Source organism: Ambystoma mexicanum, chromosome 3p (genome assembly GCF_040938575.1).
Source record: "Ambystoma mexicanum isolate Mex_15411 chromosome 3p, UKY_AmexF1_1, whole genome shotgun sequence".
NCBI lineage: Eukaryota > Metazoa > Chordata > Amphibia > Caudata > Ambystomatidae > Ambystoma > Ambystoma mexicanum.
In genome coordinates, this window is record NC_090925.1 from 552,909,382 (window position 1) to 552,931,585 (window position 22,204).

Genomic DNA, 22,204 nt, shown 5'->3' on the forward strand with positions numbered 1-22,204 from the left:
CCAGCAAGCTGGTATAGTGGGGTGTAGAGATGCACTCAGTGATACTTGAAATTCAACTACTATCCTTCGATTAAAGTAGGTTAATCTGGGATGTTCAGGTGCACCTAGTCGGATCTATGCTACCAGATCCAAATAATAGTTTTCGAGAACAGGTCCTTCAAAATCACATAAGGGCAGATTTAGGGCACACTTTACTCAATATAATTGAGTACAACAGTAATTCTGAATTGCAAATTGCAAAATGCTTTACTAAACAGAAATTCCACAATAGATAAAGAATTTACTTCTCAATTTTATAGAGAGTGAATATCAAAAATAAATAAGCATATGTTGTACACCTTATGGTCTTTACAGATATAAACAATTTAGCTGATGATTAGTCTTAATTATTACGTTGTTTTTACAAAGAAAAGTACATCAAGAGAATGTTCATTAGCATGTTAGTCTCAATGACACAGTAATAAGTAGTAATAGTCTGGTTAAACCAGATAATCTCAATAGGAATAGATGGTACAGTTCTTGGCGAGATGAAGTCTCTCAGACTGATGTCTCCTCTCAGTTACTACACGTTTCGGGCTGAATTGCCCTTCTTCAGGTACAGGTATCTGGGGCTGTGATTATATTCTAAAAGTGAAAGTAGAGAGAGTTTTAGATCAGTGTTGTAGAAATACTTAGTGATCTATTTGCTAGTTCATTTCTTATACAAATTCAGCAGATCCTTGAATCTGTTGTCACTGACCTTAGAACACGTGATTGTACGGGCCATGATGCCCTTCAGATGTGTCGGCTAATTGATTCGCCAGTTCTGTGGGTAGAGATTTTTATATGGAATAATGACTATGATGTTAGAGCAGCCGGGTTGGTCTTGTGTGGGATCAGTCGCTTATAACAGCGCTGGGTCCCATCTCGAGGCCGACAATAAGTTCACCATTGGTGAATATCTCATTCATTTCAATGCAAATGATATGTACTCGCCTAGGTTTCGTTTCATTAAGTGGGAAACAACTGGGTTTCGCAATCTTCATATCAGAAAAATCAGCAGCAGCTCTGCCTTCATCTGGAGAGGGTCAGTTCACCATGTCTGTGGACAAGTGATTGGGTTAAATGTGGAGTTTAATTGTTGCACTGGTGATTCAGCTATCACATTATCATTTCACTATGTGGCAGTAGCTCATGTACTTGGATTCCCTCTCTTGGCTGAATCGTACGGTTATTAGTATCTTGTATTGAGGTACTGATGTTGTATCCAGCCGCTCCTGGTGTGGTTGTCAAGGACGCTGAAGCGTCGGCTCTTGCGGCATTGTCAAATTCAAACATGTTGAGGGGATGCGTACTATGCAATATTTTGCCTATGAGAAAAATATCCTAATATTAGCCTGACAAGCGTGTTGGTAGAGATGCTCTGTGTCTGCTAGTTCTGCTGATCGACCAGTGGTTCCAGTGTTGCGTTTTTGCGAGGCTTACCTTTGTTTACAAGGTTATTCGCGTTGCCTTCCACGTTCGCCTTCACTCGCTCACGCTCCTAGCGTTTCATCGCATCAGCTGTTTGTAGGCAGCGGGTGTGCCTGCGTGTTCCTTCTTGTTGAACTCAGGTCGATAAGTCAAATAATGCAGAGCGCCATCTTGGCATATTTTTTCAGGTTCTAATCGATGCAGTTTGAATCACCAGATGACTATTTAACTTGCACTGAATTTGGAACTGAATTGCAAACGTTGTCCTTATCTCCAGAATAATTACGAAGGTTCATCTGGGCAACTTGATACTAGATATCCATTAAGATCTCTCCGTACATCTGGGAGTTCTGCCTGGTTAAGTGATACATTCTGACAGAAGATATGATGTTATTACAGTCATTTTCAGGTTGACTGATACCGTATAGATGTCTCATTGACTCATAGTCACAGTTTCTGGATTAGGACCTTAATTGTTATCTATAATTACGTACTTGCTCAATAAAGTTAAAACTGTGACAATGAGTCAATGAGACATCTGTATGCTAGTCTACTCTAGTTTCTCTTTCCCACTGCCTATTTCCCACTAATGTTCTGATAGATTGGGATGTATGGCTTTTTCATGTGTGACGAATGCAGGGAGCTTGTCCCTTGTCTCCAAGGGGGAGACACTCCCTTTGGGACTAGGGAGGTGAGTCTGCTGCGCAAAATACTTCCTAGGGGACTGTGGCAGTGTGATAACACTCTGGGTGACCCACTCTTTAGGTACAAAGAATCCCCAGTTGACCATTCAATAACATCTGGCTTACCATCAGTGTGACCAGCGATCTATAGGGGCTAATCACAATATCAATGTACAGGGCCCTTTAAATGGCCTGGTTTGGTTGCTGACCCTTTCAATAGGAAAACAACCCAGAATCAAGGGCACTGTCTCTTGTTACAGAGACAGATGTAAAAGGGCAGAGTTCCTTACCTGGAGGGGAGGAGCATCTGCAGAGCGAACCAGACACTGGGCATGAACCAAGCTGATCAAGGCCATGCTGCGCCATAGCCTGCACCATAGTACATAACCATAAGAGCCTGTGAACATCGCCCAGGTGGGCCGAGAGCCTGCGACTCTGAAGACTCTGATGCCGATAGACTGCACCAGCACAAAAGCAGAATACTGCCATGCCCAGATGAAGGAGCACAGCCAGGGAACGATTTTCTGAGAAGCGTGGTTCCCATGCTGCTGGAGTGACCACCTGCCCCACCCCCGCAGACGAGAACCGCCAACAAGCAGGTATGCCACCCATGTCGAGGAGAGGGAGGTCGTACTCCACAACACACCGGGAAGGAGTAAGAGTAACAAGAAACTGTATAGAGGACCCTTTGGGGAGAGGGGTGAATCTGAACCCATTAACCCATGGGTGGGGTTAACAGAGAACAGAAAGCATGAGAAACACTAAGAGAGGGTGAACCTGAACGCTGTAACCCACAATGGGGTTACCCAAGGGCAGAAAGCATGTGAAGCACCCCAAGGAGGTGGACCTAAACCCAATAATCCATAAGGGGTCACTAGAGAACAGAATACATTACAAATGCCCCAAGGGTGTGATCACGAATCCAATAACCAATGAGGGGGTTATCGGAGAATGTAGAATGAGAAAAACCCTGAGGGGTGAACCCTGAACCCAAGAACCTATGAGGCACTGCCAGAGAGCCAGTCAATGCAGGAGATGGCCTGGGGGGTGGGGGAATCTCAACCTAATTAGCCACAATGGCTTATCAGGGAGCGGAAGGCCAGAGAAAAGCCATGAGGAGGTGAACCTGAATTAAATGATCTGCAGAGTCAAATTTTACGCTTCAAGAATAAACATCTTCTCTAGAAAAAAAGGCTTGGTGTGGAGGGGCAGGAGTCCTCTTCTGTGTTAAAAATCAAAGAACTTTGTTGTGAACTGTACCGCCAGTCAATAGGCCTGGAAAACAGGAGAGAAAATGTAACTTTGTTTTGCACTATAGGAGTGTGCCAAAGGCCTGGGAAAAAGCAAGTGAAGAGGATTGAAGATTGACATTTGGGAAAAGGGTCATGCACCAACCAGCACAAGCCAAATAATGGAGAGTAAGAACACGTCTCCAGGCCAAATCATTTTGTTTCCTTTGCTAGTGGTAGAGACAGCCAGTAGTGTAGCACAGGTCTGGATGGAGGACGAGGTTGATTTATGTAAGACATCCTGGCAGTCACCCTTTTATTGTGTTGTAGTGTAGAGAACCTCCATGCTCTAGAGTCTTTAAAATGTCCAGATGTCCATCTCCTGGGTCTGAACTGCCACAAATGGTATCAGAAGTAGGTTTCGAACAGTCGGATCCAGAGTTGGGACCCATGTTAGTTCAGCGCCTAATCCCCACCACCAAACTACCCACAAAAGCCAGTCCACAATCCACTGGATTTGACATCTTCAGTTCCAAAGAGCTTGACAACCCCAGTCAAGAACCATGTCTGATTCCTACAGGCGTTTGTGGTGTTCCACTCCAAGAAAGTTAACTTAGGATAGCAGTGAAATCGGGGTTAGCCTGGTGTGATATTGCCTCGATGTAGCCGCTGTTACTGCGGGAAGATTGAAATTGTATTACACAATTTGGGTATTCAGAGGTACATGGTACAGGAACCCATTGCCCAGCGAATCTTAGCACAAGCATTACCTCTTATCATACAGACGGTAGAAGCTCTGTTGGAAACCTTGCAAGGCTCCCTAGGGTTCGGCATGGCCAGTGTTAACCTATGTTCACCTTTACCAAGTGAGGGAGATGATACCACCACCCTGCCCGTTCTAGCCTTTTCCCAACATAGTGATCCCATCCTTGCCAATGCCTTTGAGAGGACTATCCCAGAAGGACAGGGGTGTGATTGTATACGTGAGAGTCTTTAAAAATGTCCAGTTGTCAGCCTCTTGTGTCTGACGTGCCACACGTCACTACAGACTTAATGCCTCCCTCTGTTCTGCAGCTTACCTGGGTGGCTTGTATAGAACCTTAATTAAAATATATCAATGCAAACACATATATTTTTATATGGATTGGTCCTTGATCGGCATTTGCACAAAGACTTCTAAGATTTTAGGTTTTTAATTTACACTGCACAATGGACTTTCCTATGTACCCTGCTGTCCAATGGTTTTTATTGATATTGATTTTATTTCTATCACGCTCATACACGTGTTTTTTGCTTTTAGACATTGGAAAGGCTGTTGTAGTAAGAGCTACAGAAGGAACCCCTCTACTGAAATATACGTTATTACTTGTGCCGTGCAGAATACGGATATTAACTTTGTCAATACAGGCAAAAAAGCAGACCTTTTATTTAAAATAAAAACACATTTGCATGGTCGTAGCTTAAAGTCTGTTGGTGATAAAGACTGGGGTGTGATTTGATAACATTCTAATGCAGGGGTCTGCAACCAAAGGCTCTCCTGTTTTGGAATACTACTTCCATCTAACATGATGGTTAGGGCTCATGGGTTTTGTAGTCCAAAAAATCTGGAGAACCAAAGGTTTCAGGCCCTGGTTTTTAATGCATCTTTCCAAACACAAGCTCTTTCTTGCTGTGCAAAGAGTTTTGAGATGTTCTGTTTTCTATTCCAGAGTTGCATGCTCCTTGGGGGCCGAAAGACAACTGACATTCCATTAGAGGGATACCTGTTGACGCCAATCCAGAGAATTTGTAAATACCCTCTTCTCCTTAAGGTAATTCATAAAATGGTGATGTCTTTCCCATGCAAGTCTGCCTAGCATTAATGTTGTTGTTCCTAAAAAATCAAATGCAGATGGAAAATTGTGTAAAGGTCAAGATAATACAGCATCAGAAATAGAATCATTGTTTCATCATAATTCCCAGATAGTATTTTTCACATGTTTTGCCAGATGGGCCTCATCACGAGTCTGGCGGTAACCCTTAAATGCGGCGGTAGTGATATTACCGCCGCATTTAAGGGTCCGCCAGATCATGGCTTTGGCGGATTTCCGCAGCAAAATTGCTGATTTTCAGCGCGATTACCGCCTGCGGATTTCCCGCCGGCAGTAATAGCGCGAATTTTCCCCATTGGGCCCAATGGGGAATGGTCAATAACCCTTCCGCCAAACCCGTGATCCGGTTCTAATAGCGCCGGGGGGTTTGGCGGTAGGGCTATTACTGCCCAACTCGTGATGAGGCCCTATAGTATTGAATTATAAAAGGCAAACATTTGAAAAATGCCATCAGGCATTTAATTGAGATGGCAAAGGATTCAGAAGGGAAATCCTGGGCAAGGATACCAGCACATCTTCCTCACATCTCCCAACTCCAGAGGCTCCAAATCCCTATGTCGATTGTGGCATTGATAACAGAATGTGTTCTTCCCAAGATTTAGCGCAATAGCATTCCAGCTAGATACCAATCGGTGCCTTTCTTGTGCCCTAGCCATCTGATTTCCACAAGCTTGCATTGCCTGTGTTCAAACCACCCAGGGCACCAGATTCTCCATAAGCAATACAGCATGTTTTCCCATCATCCAATATTGCAATAGCTGGTGTTCATCTTGCTCAATCTCGATTCATTTGTTTATGATACATTAGTGTTTGGTAAGGTGCCCTCTTCCAAAAGTGTTTCTCCAAAGCCCACCAGGCGTAAAGAAGGAAGAACATTTATGGGGCACAGGAGGGGTAAAAATGGAAGGGGGCGGAAGGAGGCAAAAATGGATTAAGAAGTCAGATGTGGTCAGGTGAGGGGGATACTCCGTGTGCAGTCACAGTCAAATTGTACATTCCTTTTGTATAGTAAACAAATGAGGTAAGGAAGTGTACATTTTAGTGGAGAGAGAGTACACATTTTCATATGCAGTCGGAGCAGTGTGGATGACCAATCGCCAGCATATACTTAGTCGTATAAGGTTTAAAGTGCATATTCTGATTTGTTATGCCAGGGACCTAGCATTAAGCCATCAAGGTCTCACCTGCGTAACTGTGTTCAAGAGCTGTTTATAGATTCAATCATGTGGGAAGAGGTTTTATTTAGTACAGACTCTTTCAGGTATTTATTAAAACTAGAATATTTACATCTAGTCTCAAGTCTTAGGCAATGCTGTTCCAGAGTGTGGGAGTGGATGTGGCAAATAAACTGCCTACCAAGCATTGTTTTAATGTTTTGCCTTGTGGCAGTGAGTCTGTTTACACCAGTGGGTCTAAGTAGTCTACACCAATGTTCCTTGTAAGCTCTGCACATGAGCACTTGCTCAGTTTCCCTGTGGGTGCTGCTCAGAAGCATTTCAGAAGAACACGCAGACGATTCCCAGCTTCTCAAGAACTAAAAAGGCACAAGCCAGAGAGGTTTCATGTTGGCACAATATGAATAACGTTCAAGCACCAGAATGTCTATAACAATGGTGCCTTAGCAAAAGCATCGCCCACACTATGCAACCCAACTGTCAGCTCACATATCGGGTACTGACTGTAAGTAAGCAGGCTACATGGATGTGTGACCTCGTACCATTATTCTGGTTCTTTTTACATATATCACACATGCACTTTGACATGGTTAATCAACAGTTTAACACATCATAAAGCTCAAATATACATTTACCCTCCAAGTATTTTGAGTAGGCAAACCTCATGCTCAGCCTCTTGTACTTTAGAATAGCTAACATTACCCTATAAGGAGAGAGCAGTATTGCAATATCATCTACTTGGTCTGGAACGAATTTTGGGTATGGACTATACCTGGCACTACTAATACATAGCATTAGGGCAATGAATATTCAAGCATCCCCATGGTTTTTCATAAATCCTGCATGTTTTCCAGGCTTTCAGAGTTGTATTGGCCTAGACCTTAACAAATGCTATGGTAATAATCGGCTATACAAAAAATGGTTTCACTGTGCACTTGTAAACTCCCACCCAACAATATTAGGGTGGGGATGTTGAAAACAATCTGATTTGCACTGCAAAATAATTGTGTGCATACCTGTTCATGACATTTTCATAAACTGCCCATGAAATCAACGAAAAGGCTTTACATTTGTTTTGCTTGCAGAGCATTGTGGGTATGCAAATATCCGAGCAAGTGGTTTACTGCTACAATCCCTCACTTTTTACAGAGCTCTTTCGACTAGTATTGGAGGCAAGCACAGGATCCAGGGCTGAGGGTCAGAGGCACGGGAAAACTGTCAGATGTTTGGGCACTACAGTGCAGTGAAGGAAAGGTGTTATTTATTTGCATTAAAGGATAGTCCACTCTAACAGTCTAGGAAACTAGACCTTCTGTTGCTTTGTATGCTCAGCTGCTCAGGGCTTTTTAATATAAACGTGTGTTCTGCGTTTAGTGCTTTTAGCATCCCTGTGTATCTTGTTTAACTGATAAACATGAATTTCAGAAGAAGGGCCCCTCATTACAGAAGAAGGCACTCCATACGTTGTACCTCTAAGCATTGCTATTACATTAAAAGGCAAATCTATGATTTTCTTCAAAGGAGCTCTGTAAGAAACTCAGTGAGGCTCTTGGTGAATTTCATATAGCTGTGACGAGGAAGGGTGGGGAATACAACCATAGGCTGCTATGTCCGGGTTAAATGCAGGGATCTAATTAGATTTTACTCACTATTTGGAATCAAATGATCTTTTTGGGAGTAATAAAGTAATTAGGTTTGCCAAAAGGGACACTATATACTTATTAAAAGATGTTCTTTCCCCTTAAAATGCATCTCGATCGGCCAGTAATATTATTAGAGTCCCTTCCTATGCAACTGCTCTGCTGATCAGGTTCGAAAATATCAGTCTAACTTTGTGGGTAGAAGTAGAGGGTAGGCTCAGATGTGTTCATTATTTCCCATTTTTTGGTTGGGCTTATTTGTAGTCCCTATGTTTTTGTTGGGAACCTTTTCCTGTTTTTAGGTAGTATAATGGCGTGGCACACATTTATGTTTGCCTCTTATCGGTATGGCTGGCTTTGAGTCAGTGTTGTCACTGCTCTGCTCACAGGGAAATGTAATGTTGATGGTAAATAGTAGCACAGCAATTCTGATCATCATACTCTGAGGAGTACTTATTTTGATTCAAACCTCATCCTGACACACATTATGAGAGGCATGTTCTCCTGGCCCATGAATTACTTCATTAAATTGGCACTTGATTTTTTTATATCTTGTTTTTTGGCACACTCCTTTTAGCTGGCGTTGTTTCATCTGGGAAATGTATCATGTCTGAATGTTTTGCCAGCCACATAATTTGCAGCAGGCAATATTGGTTTTTGAAATGCACACAAGTGTTTTTTTCCCAATGCCATAAAACATGCATTGTCTCTGAGCAGTGTCAAATAAATGAATAGCCACATATAAAACCTTTGTATAGGCTGAGCATACTATGGTTTGTGTGCATATACATATTGTTCTGTGCATAGGAGTACCTTTGCTAGCTACTGTGGCAAATCTTGACATATTGGACTGGCTGATGAGCACTCTTCGAAAGAAGTGCTGTAAGATGCACCTTTTGACTTGAGTTGTAAAGAACTGCAGAGGTTGGTGAGGGGGAAATTCCCCTCCGAACTCTCATCCGAGGTGATAGCTCACTAACTATGCATGCTCACAAAATGTCATACTTCGTAAGTCAGCTGCACATGGAAAATAATGTGAGCACAAAAGTCAAGCACTGGAGAAAAATAGAGGGAACATTGGAATCTTCAGAAAAGTGTAGAGGTGCTTAGGTTCCTTATAACTTTAGTTTCTGTGCATGATGGAAATGGATTTGAGCACAATTTTGACTTCAATCAGAAGCAACTGGATGGCCTTAAGGCCGGAAGGGATAGAGCCCTCAGTTTTGGGCCCAGAACCCTTCTGGCTGCTCTATTTCGAGGGAGTTAGAGTTGTCAAATTGTTTTTCTAGGCCCAAGTATAAACTGAGTGTGGAGTGGGTTAGCACTCTTATCAAGTGAATATTTTGAGCCATATGTACGAGTTGGGGTATTTTCTTACGCATGTTGGGCTGGAAGTTGTGTGTTTGAGTTCATTTGTTTATTTATGGCCTGTGGGACAGCTCTGGGCCCTGTTAGATTCCTAGGTGTACACTTTATATGTGGATCTCATAACGGTTGTCCATTGCTTGGATCGCTTAATCACTGAGTTCATTGAGTCGTGCATTTGAAGATATTTAGATAAACCTGAAGTACACTTTTCCAGCGTGAAGACCCAGATGGTTGTCCAGGGTTCTACGTGATTTCATACGCATAAATTCGAAAGTGGTAAGTTAATACTTGGTAGATTCATCATGGGTTTTTATTTGGTTGTGAGTCCTCCCATACCTCCATCCCGCCACCTTAACTCCTGCCTCCCTAACCCTTTGACACCGCTCTACACCACAAATCCCTCTTCATGCATGTATTTATTGTCCCCTTATATAAAAATGACCAATTGAGCGGGTCAGAAGGAGGATGAGGACACCGGGCTGACAATTCACTTTCTTATTTATTAAATAAGAAAAAGACCTATCTTTCCCTATCGCAATGTGTTATTCCCTGCATAGATAAATAACTGAGGTGCTCGTGCATCGTTGGGATGTGTCACATAAAAGAAAAGAGTATGTCCGCTGTCCAAAAACTAAGGCTAACTGACCCTACGACTATTCTAATAAAAAATAAGGCTAGGAGAATATCTCCCTTCTCTACTGTAGGGGTATTGTTAGTTATAGTCTCTCACTACCTTCTGTACAAGTTCTTGTAACTCTTTCATAAGATCCTTGAGTTTCCAGTCTCCTTTCGGAATTAGTTTGTGGGGATCCTTTGTAATACTTATCCTTTTGTCTGCAACTGAAATGTCTTTTGGATCTCCGTAGCAGTCTCTTATGTGCATTTTGCTTTCTCCTCTACCTGGGGTATTGGGGCCCCAATCTTGGTCTCTTCTCGGTTTAACCGTGATTCTTTTCCTTATGTTAGTACTGTTTTACTTCTCTTGAACTGCTTTGTTTGAACATCTTTTCTCCTAAGGACTTCAGTTATACCCCCTTGTGTACTTATCTTTCCCTCTTTAGAGTATTCTTTCTTCCTTGTCAAGTCTTTCATTTGCCTTTACTTCATACAGTTCTCGTTCTCCGTTTTGAATAATATTTATCTCATGTCTCGTAAGGGCGTCCTTTGCTCTTATTTCACCGAATTCCCTTTTTCCCCTTAGAGTACTCTTTCTCTCGTGTCTGTTCCACTCTTCACTTCTTAAGGTATGGGACGCTTTCCCCAGGGAGTTTGTATGCCAGTCTTAACAATCTCTCTTTCAGGTTCAACTAGGATTCTCTTTCTCACAATAGTATAGTTCAACTTGATAGGCTTTATATCTACTCTCTCGTCAATTCCACTGAGATGAGTTTCCCTTGTTGAGTAAGGATTGCCCAGCAGCCTCCCGGGTCTCTCCTTCTCACTGTTACCTTGATAGCTGCAGGGGAACGTCTTCATGGCCAGCACTTGCGTGGGTTCTCGTGGTTCACTCTGTTTCTTTGGGTTTCCTCTTTCGTTGGCATCCCGCTTTTTGTCCATTTCCTGTTGGTGGTCAGGTATTCCTGCCTGCAACCAGCCAGCTCGCTGCTTTCTACACATTGTGGTTTCAGCATCATTGACTTGGCACACTGCTAACTATGAGACTATTGTGGTCATGCCACCACAGGAATTTAGGTTCCCGTCTCCTCGGCTTCTCTGTCTGCATGTACGCTGGACCTCCAGCATCTCGCTATTCGATTCAGAGCACTTCTGATTGTTGTGGGCTCTGATGCCCTCGTTGACTCCCTCTCTCAGATGTTGCACTGTACGGGGGCTTCCACTGTGTGTGCCTGCCTTTCTGGCTCGCCTCACCTCGGCTTCTCTTTCAGCTTCTTTGTCTCAGTTATACAGAGGGCTCTATTTAAAGAGACAGATCCTCTTTCTTGTTGGTTACTATGTATGCTACCTTCAGCCATCTCTTTGGCTTCTATATTGTTCTTCACATCTGAGCTTCCCATGTATGCGATCATGGGGAATGATTTAGGGAGTTCCTTAGAGGAACGGGGAATCCTTGTACGGTGAGGTCTCACTTTCCTTAACCCCTGGGAGGGTGTTGTGGACAGAGGCGGATTTAACGGTCGCCCGGCAGACAAATGGCGACCGGGCCCCTGTGCCAGGCCCTGCCCCTTTCACAGAGCACAGGGCCCTTTCTGCTGTGACTCCAGTCCAACTCCTATCATTATGGTGAATCAATGATTTACTCACTCTCCAGTCTCCACGTTTTAAGTCCTCCCTTCCAATCCTGGGCCAGCTTATGAACGAGACGTGTCTAGGTCACCTGTGTTACGTGCCGGTGCCACGAGGAAGAAGGAGCCGCCATTGCCCGGGCTTAGCTGTAGCAGGGTGCTGCGTGCTGGTTGAGTACACAGTCGAGCAGTGTTTGCTGTCTGCTGCTGCCAACATAATGATGGGGAAGCTAAATATATTTTTTTGTTTTGAGGGCACTAGGGCAGACATGCATGTTCTTCTCTCTCATGTCACAGAAGGAAGGCGCTGCCCGCCGCCCAATACCTTAACAAGGTTCCAGAGTGAGAATCTGCACCAAGGTCTTCGGCCAGAGCCGCCAAAGGCTTCAAAGCGGGGCGGGTGGTGCTTATTTTACTGAGAATGCATGTCGTTGCAGGGCATATAACAGGTAGTGAGTGGCAGTGCCCCATACCCCATGAAATCAAATAGGTCCCCATATGTGGAAAGTGTGCAAACATTATCAGGGTGATCAGCAATGAGGGAAACTGGGGTGGAAAAAAAAATGCCAACAATGGTCACTGCCAGCTAATGTCTGCCACCCTTGAAGGACTAGCGGTACCACCACTGCAAACCACAGCTGTGGCCCCAGGCAATCTGTGCTGGCACAGGGCAAGGGGATTACAAGTTCCAGCAGCTACTGTGCTTGCAAGCGGGGTCTGCTACTGCAGCACTGCACTTCAGTGTCATTGGCTCCTTTTCCACCTTAAACCCTTCAGATGCGCTCCCAGAGGAGGCTTTCTCAAGGCCAAGTAAGTTCAATCTAGACGATCATGCGGCTGCTCCTCCCCTGCTAGAGCGAACACCTTGCAGGAATCACAGACCCACTGCTAGCAGTATTCGTGTGTCGCGTCACTCACTGACCCACATGAGCACCGCAGTCGCCCTGCAATGCCGCTCCTCACTTCTTGCTCCCTCTCAGACGTCCACTGGGGCACAGCAGGGCCACAGTAACTATCTTCCACTTAGTTAGAATGGGACCTATCGCAGGGCCAGCTTTAGGCCAGGCCCGGCCCGGCGATCGCCCGGGTGGCCATAGCCCAACACCACCACACCAGCTCAGGCACTGCATACCCTCTTTTTTCTTTATTTATGGTGAAAGGCTAGAAAACAAGTCCAAATGAAATAGGACTAATACAAATTAGCGCAGAATAAAATAAACAACATACGCAGACAGGCAGTAAACCACAGTCACTCTGAACTCAAAACAACACAAGACCTTCTGGATGCAGAGTGCAACACTGAGTAGGTAACTTGGCCATGCACTATGTGCAACGGGGGGACAAGGGCAGGCATCGAATGGTGAGATGTGTAAAGGAGTTGCCCTTCGTTAATAGCTCTGGACAAGTGTATCGCTCCTATTCGCTAGAGATACAGCAGCAGTCCTACAAGGCTGCCTGGGCCACCTTTAAAACGTTCATACCTAGCCCCTACCTCGCATCCTTATCCTTCACTGAATTGGACACCTTTCACCTCCTAATAGGCCAGCATGAAATCCTCTAACACACTATTAAATATGTAAATAATGCCACAGCCAGCGAGGATATTATTTCATGACCCGGCACAGTGAATGCTGTGTGCAGCTTCTCATTTCTCTTCCCGGTTAATGGATTTGCTCTGCAGACTGAAATGGATTAGCACTGTTTTGCATCGGATAAATACAGGCAGGTCTTAAGTGCTCTGCTTCCCTGTCATCGTAGGTGCTGGGGCTGTCGGAAGAAACACAGCTAGAAGCCATACAGATCTGCATGAGAGGCCTTTACCTCTCAACCAAAGCTGCCCCTTAATCACCAAGGCAGGTCATTCATGAAGTGGCATGGCCCAAGACACTCCTTGGCTTGTGTTATTGTTCTGCTGGACACAGAAAAGCAGAATTTATTAGAGCCATATTTCTGGGAAATTGTGTGCTCTTGAAAAGCTGCAAGTAATTCTCTTTTGCCCGTAGCCCTGAGACATGTTCATTTGCAACATTAGCGTCAGGCTTCATCCTCCAGTGTTACCATTGATGGCAAATTCTGCTGAGGTGGCCCAGCTGTTTCCAGTTAGTCAGACCCCTAGGTAACTGTATAAAGACAACTTAATAAAAAATAGCTTTTGTCCCTAAGGTTTGCCATTGTGCACTTGTTACCACAGTTAACTCTGCCCACCCAAAGCTCCGCCTCCATGACCCGCCCACTTAGGGACCTGTGTCAGGCCCTTTGCCTTTAATCTGCCAATGGTTGCAGATTGGGCTCACCTCTCTAGCCTCACAGGGGGAGCCCCCCTTGCGGAGAAGGGACGAATTCCCTGGATTTGACACTACACATAATACCTTACCAATTTGTCATCTGTGGTAATGATACCACTGTCTACAATTGTCAACCACAACATTGGCAATCTACTTTCCACCATTTTCTACACACTCCAAAGTTTAGTCACCATGGGCACTGGATTGAGTTGTGCCCTAGCAATTGAAGACCACAATGCACTTTTATTTGATTTTTGTTTTTTGAACATAAGCACATTTTTCAAACCGTTAATCACAGCAGTTCTCGTACTTTCCGCAGGTTTGTAGCCTTTCTATGAAATATTTATCGTTCCACCACAATTTATATATGATGTGTACAACCCTCGTTTTGCTGAAGACTTGGGATGCATTGCCAATGGGCCAAAGATGAACATGGGGGCAAGACTGAGTATGTTTATTTCTATTTATGGACTGGATTGAAGGAGTATATGCCTGGCCATAATAATAATAAATATTATAATTTATTTCTTATATTGCACTTTACTTCCACAGGTCTCAGAGCGCTCAAATACAGAAGACATTATTATCCCACATAGTGGTACTCATTTTATCGACCTTGGAAGGATAAAAGGCTAAGTTGACCCTGCCAGGATTTGAACCTGCCACAGCAGGCTGCACACAGATATCGGGGGCGAGCGCTTAGCTCACTGTGCTATCTGACACCACATTATTATTATTAATGTGAGTTGTTTGGGATGGAATTGTACGTTTCTAGGCAGATTAAATGAATGGTATTAGAGCAATGGACTACCCAATTAGTGATTAATCGATAAAAGCCATTGCCCTTTTTTTTTTTTTTTCCTTATAGAAATTGGGATCATCTCCGAGATATTACAGTTGCTTGGCAAAGACCTCGCTTCTTTTTTCTGGCAGTTTGCCAAATGTGACTTTCTCTGGCTTACTATAATGTTCAGGCATCCATTCACATTACTACCATTTCACAAAATTAACATTTTGCATAATTGCTTTCTTGCATAGTTAGCATTTCTCGAAATTACCATTTTGTGTAATTAACATTTGACATAATTATCAAATGTTGCAGAGACACTGGAAATGATTGCCCAAGTAAGCCATACTTTGACTTCTTGTCAGATACTGAGAGCTGATCCTGCTGTGTACACTCTATGAAAAGAGCTTGTTGACAACTCTCGAAGCATATCGGGGTTTAGGAGCAACGTTTTATCAGCTGTAAGCAAATTGCCAGGTATTTAGGCTAACTCTGCCACTCATGAATCCTAAATGCCATGTTCGTCTGTGCTTGTCTGCCTTTCTTTACATCCTGGTGTGAGGTTGACCTTGCAGACGGGCACTATGTTAAGTCCCTTATCAAAAGGGCCATTGTCTTGAGGGGGTCTGATGCGGGACATGCCCCCATTGATATGAAGATAAGGATCTTTTAAGCCTAACTTTGAGTGCTCCACCTGAAAAAATAAACTAAAGCTTACCCGGTCATGCAAGGCCGGCATCTGAGATTCAACGTTTGGTCTAGGAAGAGACCCTTCTTATTGTGGGGCTTTGTAGTATGCTTTTTATATTTGTAATTTATTTTCAAGGAGGGCCCTAGATGCTGCTTCATGTCGCCAAGGAATTCATATTCAAATAACCAGAATCTGTGTTTGTTCTTCCTCTTCCCATTTCCGGTGCCCAGTGTCTGCTCAAGAAACCCAGGCTGATGGAGCATTTCTCTAGTGAGAGGCCTGCGTGCACAGACCTGAAGGAACCGAAGATGTTGTGCATGTTGGGAATGAGATTTAGAATTGGATTTCGGCCAGGGAGAGGAGACCGCCTGGTGGCGTGATTGCTATTTTAGAGTTATCTGATGCGTATTGTACAGTTCCATAACGGGGGACAAAAAAGGCTGAAAAGCATCACCTAATTGCTCTTGGGGTGGTGGTGGAGGAAACACGCAAATACTTCCCCCAGCCTCACCCTTTAAGCCAAGAAATACAGTGGGAGTAAATGGCCCTCCGACATGAGCCCTTACAGGACTAGGCCTTGGACCCATGAGGTTGGTGCTTGATCATAACCCATTATCAATGGCACACATCAAGGTCTTCGTGGAAGAGATGGTGAACTCTGTCCTCTCAAGAAAGAGAGGGTGAGGGTTCAACACCCAAAACTGCCAATGGTCTAAAGGTGGACTCAGTCTTGTTCCAGCATCATGGTGGTAGACGCAATGTCTATAAAGTTCTTCAGGCAGTATCAGCAGCCTTTTAGCTCAACAACACCACATCTCCAGGCAGTAAAAGACAGGATTTGTATTTAGAGAGTTAGAACCTGCATGACCTTTCTTTTCTAGTTTGGTGGACTACCATTCAATGTCTGGGAACTGGGGGTTGGAGGCAGCCCTAAAAAAAAGAGTAAAATACAGGGTTTGTCTTGAAAGGCAACCCCCATATTTCTTCAAGCAGGTCAAGATAAATCAGTGTTTACAGAATTGCTGGAAATAATGTAGCAGCGAGCCCAGTTTGTCTCCAAAGTTGCGCTTTTTGGAGTTTCGTCCCCAGCCAGCATTGTTGCCAGGAACCTTGGTGGCAGCATGCACTTGGCATATGCAGATGCCTTCTCAAGCTTCCTTTCGTGGGCAGGACATTGTTTGGCTTCAGGATTACTGTATTATGCGAAAAAAGCAAACCAGAACAGGAGGACTGTTTAGATTCTCTCCCCATAGGCAACATGATGGTCATCCTTGTTAGGCAGATGAAAGCCATTCAGTTAGAGGTTCCTCTGCTTAGCCCGAGTCCAGACTTCACTCCTTAGCTTTATGGATTCCACACACTGTTCGAGAGAATAGGAGAAGGTGGCTTTGCCTTCACAGACTGTTCAGAGATGACTTGGAGCACTTCTAATATGAATAGAAATGTTCAACTTCAGTCTATTAGGTGTTGGAGGTAATCAATCACGGTTACTCTAGTCTAAGTCACATACCCACATCCCTCCAAACTGACCCAGTTTGTACTCAATGCTCTATGGAAGACTACAGTTTTGAAGGGAATTCACTTTTTCACTCTGCTGAATGACATTTTTCCGTTTCATCAGAAAGGCCTGAAGGCTCTTATTATATAATGTTCCTATTGTGGGCCATAGAAATTGACTGGAGCATTTCTGAAATCTCTCAATCCGCAGGGGCGTTTGTGAATATGCTGATCCTTCCAGTACATAGTAGATTCCTGAGGTGAAACGTGCAGGATCCGAGTTTCCACTTCTTTGTCTTCCCCTCTGGCTTGACATCTTTATCCCCCAAGAGTATTCACCAAAGCATTGCATTGATATCTGGATGTTTTGTTCAATCATTCACCTCCTTGTTTCTAGCATTTTCAGGTGGTGTGCAGCCATCTCTGGAAATATGTATTTCTCACTATTTGAGAAATGCCTTCCCTAAATGTATCTCAGTCCTTGGGGTTCTGGTACCATTCGGATTAGCTTGGGAAGTGTTCTTTTCAGTAGCCTGTCCCAGATACCAGATGTTCCTGCCGTCTCCTCTTTTAGGTATTTAGAGGGCTATAGCACCAAGTTTGCAACTGGAACAGAGCTGTGTGGTCTTTTTCTTGTTTTGTCTTCCTCGGAGCGAGAGATTTCTGTGATGCCAGAATATGCAATGGCTTGTTGTCAGAGTGAGGTTTCCCTTCGCTAAGCTATCCATCTTGGATGCTGTGAAACGGTCCTAATCGGCATACGAAACTTAACATTAATACTTTGACTTCTTATGAATCTGATTCTCCCTTAAATCTGAATCAATCACTTATCAAGAGTAAGACTCATAAAGTTGACCACACTTATGGTAGTGAAAAGTCTTATCAACCAGAGAATGATGGATGTGGACATCAGAACATTAATACCCTTCATTTTGATTAAGCTAATTCTCCTTAAGATTCAAACTAGCCATTGCACCCTTTAAAACTGTTTTTGAAGGTGTAATTAATGATAAGAATGAAGTGAGTAAAGTTGAAGACCATATTCAGAACAGGAAAAGTAATCTGAACATCATCCCACAATGCTCAAAGTACTGGGACGAGGAAGAGGGGCTTGGAGGCACTAAACTGCTAGGAGCAGTCTAGTGGTTCTAATGACCCACACCTGAGCGGGACATATTATATAAAACCCCATCAGGGGCAAGCCATGAGAAGTAGGAGGTGGAGTGATTGCAGAGACTCCATGTCACAGTGGCAGCAGAAGGCAAACCGAGACGCAGGTATCTCCAGAGCAAATTACAGTCCCGAGAAGGTTTCCGACTTTAATGGCCTTGTAAAGGCAGAGGTTGTGCGGCGTGAATCATTGTTGTCAAAAGAATTCCCCCAGGAGAGGGAGGTCCTCCTTATTGTAAGCTGTTCTATGGTGGCAGGCGAGCACCAGAGTGTTCTGGAGCAAGGAGCGCTCCTTTCCCAACCGCTGCGAGAAGTGTACCGAAGCAGTTTGCTGTGCAGGAGGTGGCAGAGCAAGCAGAAGGCACTGTGGTAGCGGAGCGAGCGGACACGTATGCTGCAACCGGTGAGTCCACCACTATCGGGCAGCCCCGGCACACATCACCCGCTGGCCACTAATAGTAATTTTGAAGTACCAAACTGATATAAAGAAGTTGAAGTGGCATAATAGTGTTGTGTACAGACAAGGAACAGTTATAATTGTAACTATAAAGGTTCAAGTTTTTGCCAAAGTCAAGAGAGGGCAATACTGAAACAAGTCAACCATAATCATTCATGCCAAAGCCAAGAGAGGGCAATACTGAAGCAAGCTAATTATAACCCGTATTGCCATTGTGAGGAAAATGCAATAGTTGACAACGACCACAACAAGCATTGTATAAGCCAACAAAGAGCAAGTGTGACAGAGAGACCTTGTCGGCATTTGTATGATGAAAAAGTGGGAAAACAAGAGAGGCATGAAAGAAGCCCTCCGGATGGAAAGCATTCAGGGCGAGAGGATGAAAACCTGCATTGCATGTGGCAATCACAAGAGCGGAACAAACAGCACCTTGTGTATCATGTCTTCCCAGAAGAAGTAGTACATTTTGATGTTGTTGAAAGTCAAATAACTTTCCTAAACTTTTTGAAGTAAAATTTACCACTGAATTACTTGTAGTAATGTTGGGAGCTTTTTCCACTGGCAGGCGAGTATACCAGGATAGGGCCATTCTAGGGGTAGTCCTGGCTGCTTAGTGGACCAGGAAGAAATCATTGAAGTACTGTGTTGTGGTTAAAAGTTGTGAAGAAGCAGTGTCAAGACCATTAAAGTGTTTTCATGAACTATTGCGGAATCATCCTGACATTGTTTTTGATACACATGCATTCCTAAGGAGAAAAAGTTGTGTTGTACTCTTTGCTATAAGTGGAGAGATAAAGACTTGTCATCTAGTTGAACTGTTGTTTAAAGTTCAAGTGAAAGAGTTTCGGAGTAAGATGAACTTTATAATCAGAACTTTACTATTTGAACTTTTGATTGACAATCCTGCTTTGAATCTGAGGAAGGGGATTATATTTGCATTGCCATATATTCTCTTAATGAGTTTGATGTATGTAGAGTGTGAGGGACAGATTCCTTTGTGTTAGTGTTTCCTTTAGTTTATTTTGATAGGCAGGGAAATTCTCTTAGGTTAGGGATAGTGAGGCATTTGTCGAACCCTTTTGAGTTAATAAAATGGCATTTTATGAAAAACCTTTACCAAGTTGTCTGCCTTGCATTTCTGACCTCACCCAGTGTGCATACCTTAGCAGCATTTTCTGCTTCCTGTCAAGGTCATAGCCTGTCCCTAGCCAGTTTTTCATGACTTGTAAGGAGATGCAGCCCTCCTTGTTAGAATCACTTTGCTTTTTAGGGAACTGTGGTGCCTCGTACCCGTTAGGTGCTGAATTTAAAACATCTTCCCAATCTCTTCAATTAACCGGATCAATTCCCCTTTGAAATCTCCCCCTTATATCCAGCTCTTCCACTACTTATACACTCTAATGTAATCAGCGGCTCTATCTCGTTTATTTACAGTGCTCTGTTGCTTACCTGCTAGGTTTGAGCTCTATATATCCCATACATGTATGCATTTATTCATAAAGATATGTATACATACATACAACGGTAGGCATGGTAACTCTCCATTAGTAAATCTCATGTTGCCCTCATTTCCAAGATCTTGACAAATGTTAGGTCCTGGGTTCCTTGGTTACTCACTTCTGGAGGAGGTAGAATCCAGTTTTGATGCACAAGGTAAAAATTAAGAAATTGGATTATTTTGAAGTTTGCATCTCAGCCACTTTCCCATCACTGTTAATCAGGTCAATTCATGGCCTACAGTTAATGGTTATGAAGTTGAGAATGAAGTGCTCCAGTCTCTGGTCATGTTAGAGACATGGCCTTGATTGCCCAGGTTTCCTGTTGAGTTCTGACATACATGACCTAATTTAAACTCTGTCGGCCTTTCATGCCATAGGGGAGAATCATTCTTTACTTCAGCTTCAGGGTTTGGATAACTTTCAGGAAGATTTTAACAAGGGATTTATTTTCTTCTTCCTTATTGTGACCTGCCTTTGGTTTTTAAGTTTCTCAAACACGATAAATGCATTGTGGCCACCTCCCCAAGGACATCACTTTGCTAGGCATTAGTAGAGCTGCAACATGTTTCCTTTTCAACTTTCATTACATTGTTGTCCCCATATTGGTGATCTACTGATTTCAAATGTTACCTGTGGTGGACCAGAGGGAGAGTCGGACACACGTTGGACATTTCTTCGAGTTTTATTCAAATAATAACCAAAAACCTAACACTCCCTATTGCTAAGGGAAAGATCCCGCACTAACCAAACTAGCGAATGGGGCTTGTCTGTTGTCAAAAGTCTAAATCAAGTGTCCACAGTCCAAAACCTACTTCTATCTGACCCTGCCACTAGAACTAATAACTTAAGATTGCTGGAATTTCTCTCTCCTGGCAGCTTCGCTTTGGCTGGGCTTCCTGGCCTTGTTTCAGGGATAGTCCAAATGCAACCAGTTCTGGTAATTCAAACAATTCATCGGTTACTTTAGAGAGACCAATAAAACCACTCCACCTCTACCTACACCGGCAAAAGAAAATCAATGGAATATGCGAGAGTTATTGGACATATCTCCTCCCTGTTCTCTCCCAGGTCTTAACAATGAATAACCTGGACAAAGAACAGGCATATCCACCTTGCATAGGGAAAGGGTATGTGTAACAGTAGCGTATCCCTATCCAGGTTACAAATTCTCTTTCATTAACTTTTGCGGCTTGTGGTACATATTTATAAGCTGTATATCCCAAAGTTTGGGAGACCTATCAATGTTTTCAATATCTTTCTTACAGCCTTTCTCTTATTCTTCTTCCTCTCTGTTTTACTGTTAGTCTTTCCATTCATTCGACTCTGTCTCTTCATTGTCCTTACAATCTTTCTGTATATAATCTCTTAAACCTCTTCTTCTCAATTTTAGTCCTTCTGCTCTTACCATTCGACTTTCTTTTTTGGGATTCTGTGTATCTGTGTTAGAGCTATAACACCACCATTACTGTAGCCTCTCCCCTGGTTTCCCTTTTCTTTCTCTAGGGTTGGTACTTGCACTTAATGAGTTTCTTTGCTTCTTTTAGTTATAGAGTCCAGTGTTCATAAACAGTTTTGGTAATTTCCTGGTGCTTCACAACATATCGGTGCATGCTTTCCCCATGACCGACATTCAAAATGGTAGTTTCTTTTATGTTGTACGTATAGTACCTGTATCCTCCCTGTCTCCTTATACAGCCTGGTACCTTCAGTTGACTTGTGCAGGCTCACGAGGTGGGCTGTTGAGACCGATTTGCCTCCTCGTTTCTGTTTCTACTTTTCTCAGTGTCTCGTACTGTTTGGGTGCTATGCGTAGGTCTGCCAATGGGATTTGTTCCTCCAACTCATTCTGGTTTTGGTTGATCAGGCCACCGGTCCACCACGGCATTCTCGTGGTCACGCCACCACACAGGATGGTTTCCAGGACACTGTCCTGACAGCAGTTTCCCCAATGTTCTCTGCACCAGTCCACCGGCACCCTTCTCTGGTGTTCTCTCCCTCACGCTTCCACTCTGCTCTGCCTCTCTAAGATGTCACTATGTTAGAGGGATTGCCCTCCGTATGGCGCTCTCTCGCTCTTCTCGATCAGTTTGTCCCTGTTACATACAATTCTACGTTCAAAGGGGCGTTCTGTTTTCCTTTCGATATCATATTTGGTCC

General features: G+C 43.6%; 1 protein-coding gene across 1 annotated transcript in view; it reads left to right on the plus strand.

The window, feature by feature from the left end:
• The window catches only part of PREX1 (phosphatidylinositol-3,4,5-trisphosphate dependent Rac exchange factor 1), a 1,235,108-nt gene that overhangs the window by 517,050 nt on the left and 695,854 nt on the right, over positions 1-22,204 (plus strand). Inside the window, exon 5 of the mRNA XM_069651281.1 lies at positions 5,074-5,175. Coding sequence (XP_069507382.1) covers positions 5,074-5,175 — 102 coding nt within the window. The remainder of the gene's footprint in view (positions 1-5,073; positions 5,176-22,204) is intronic.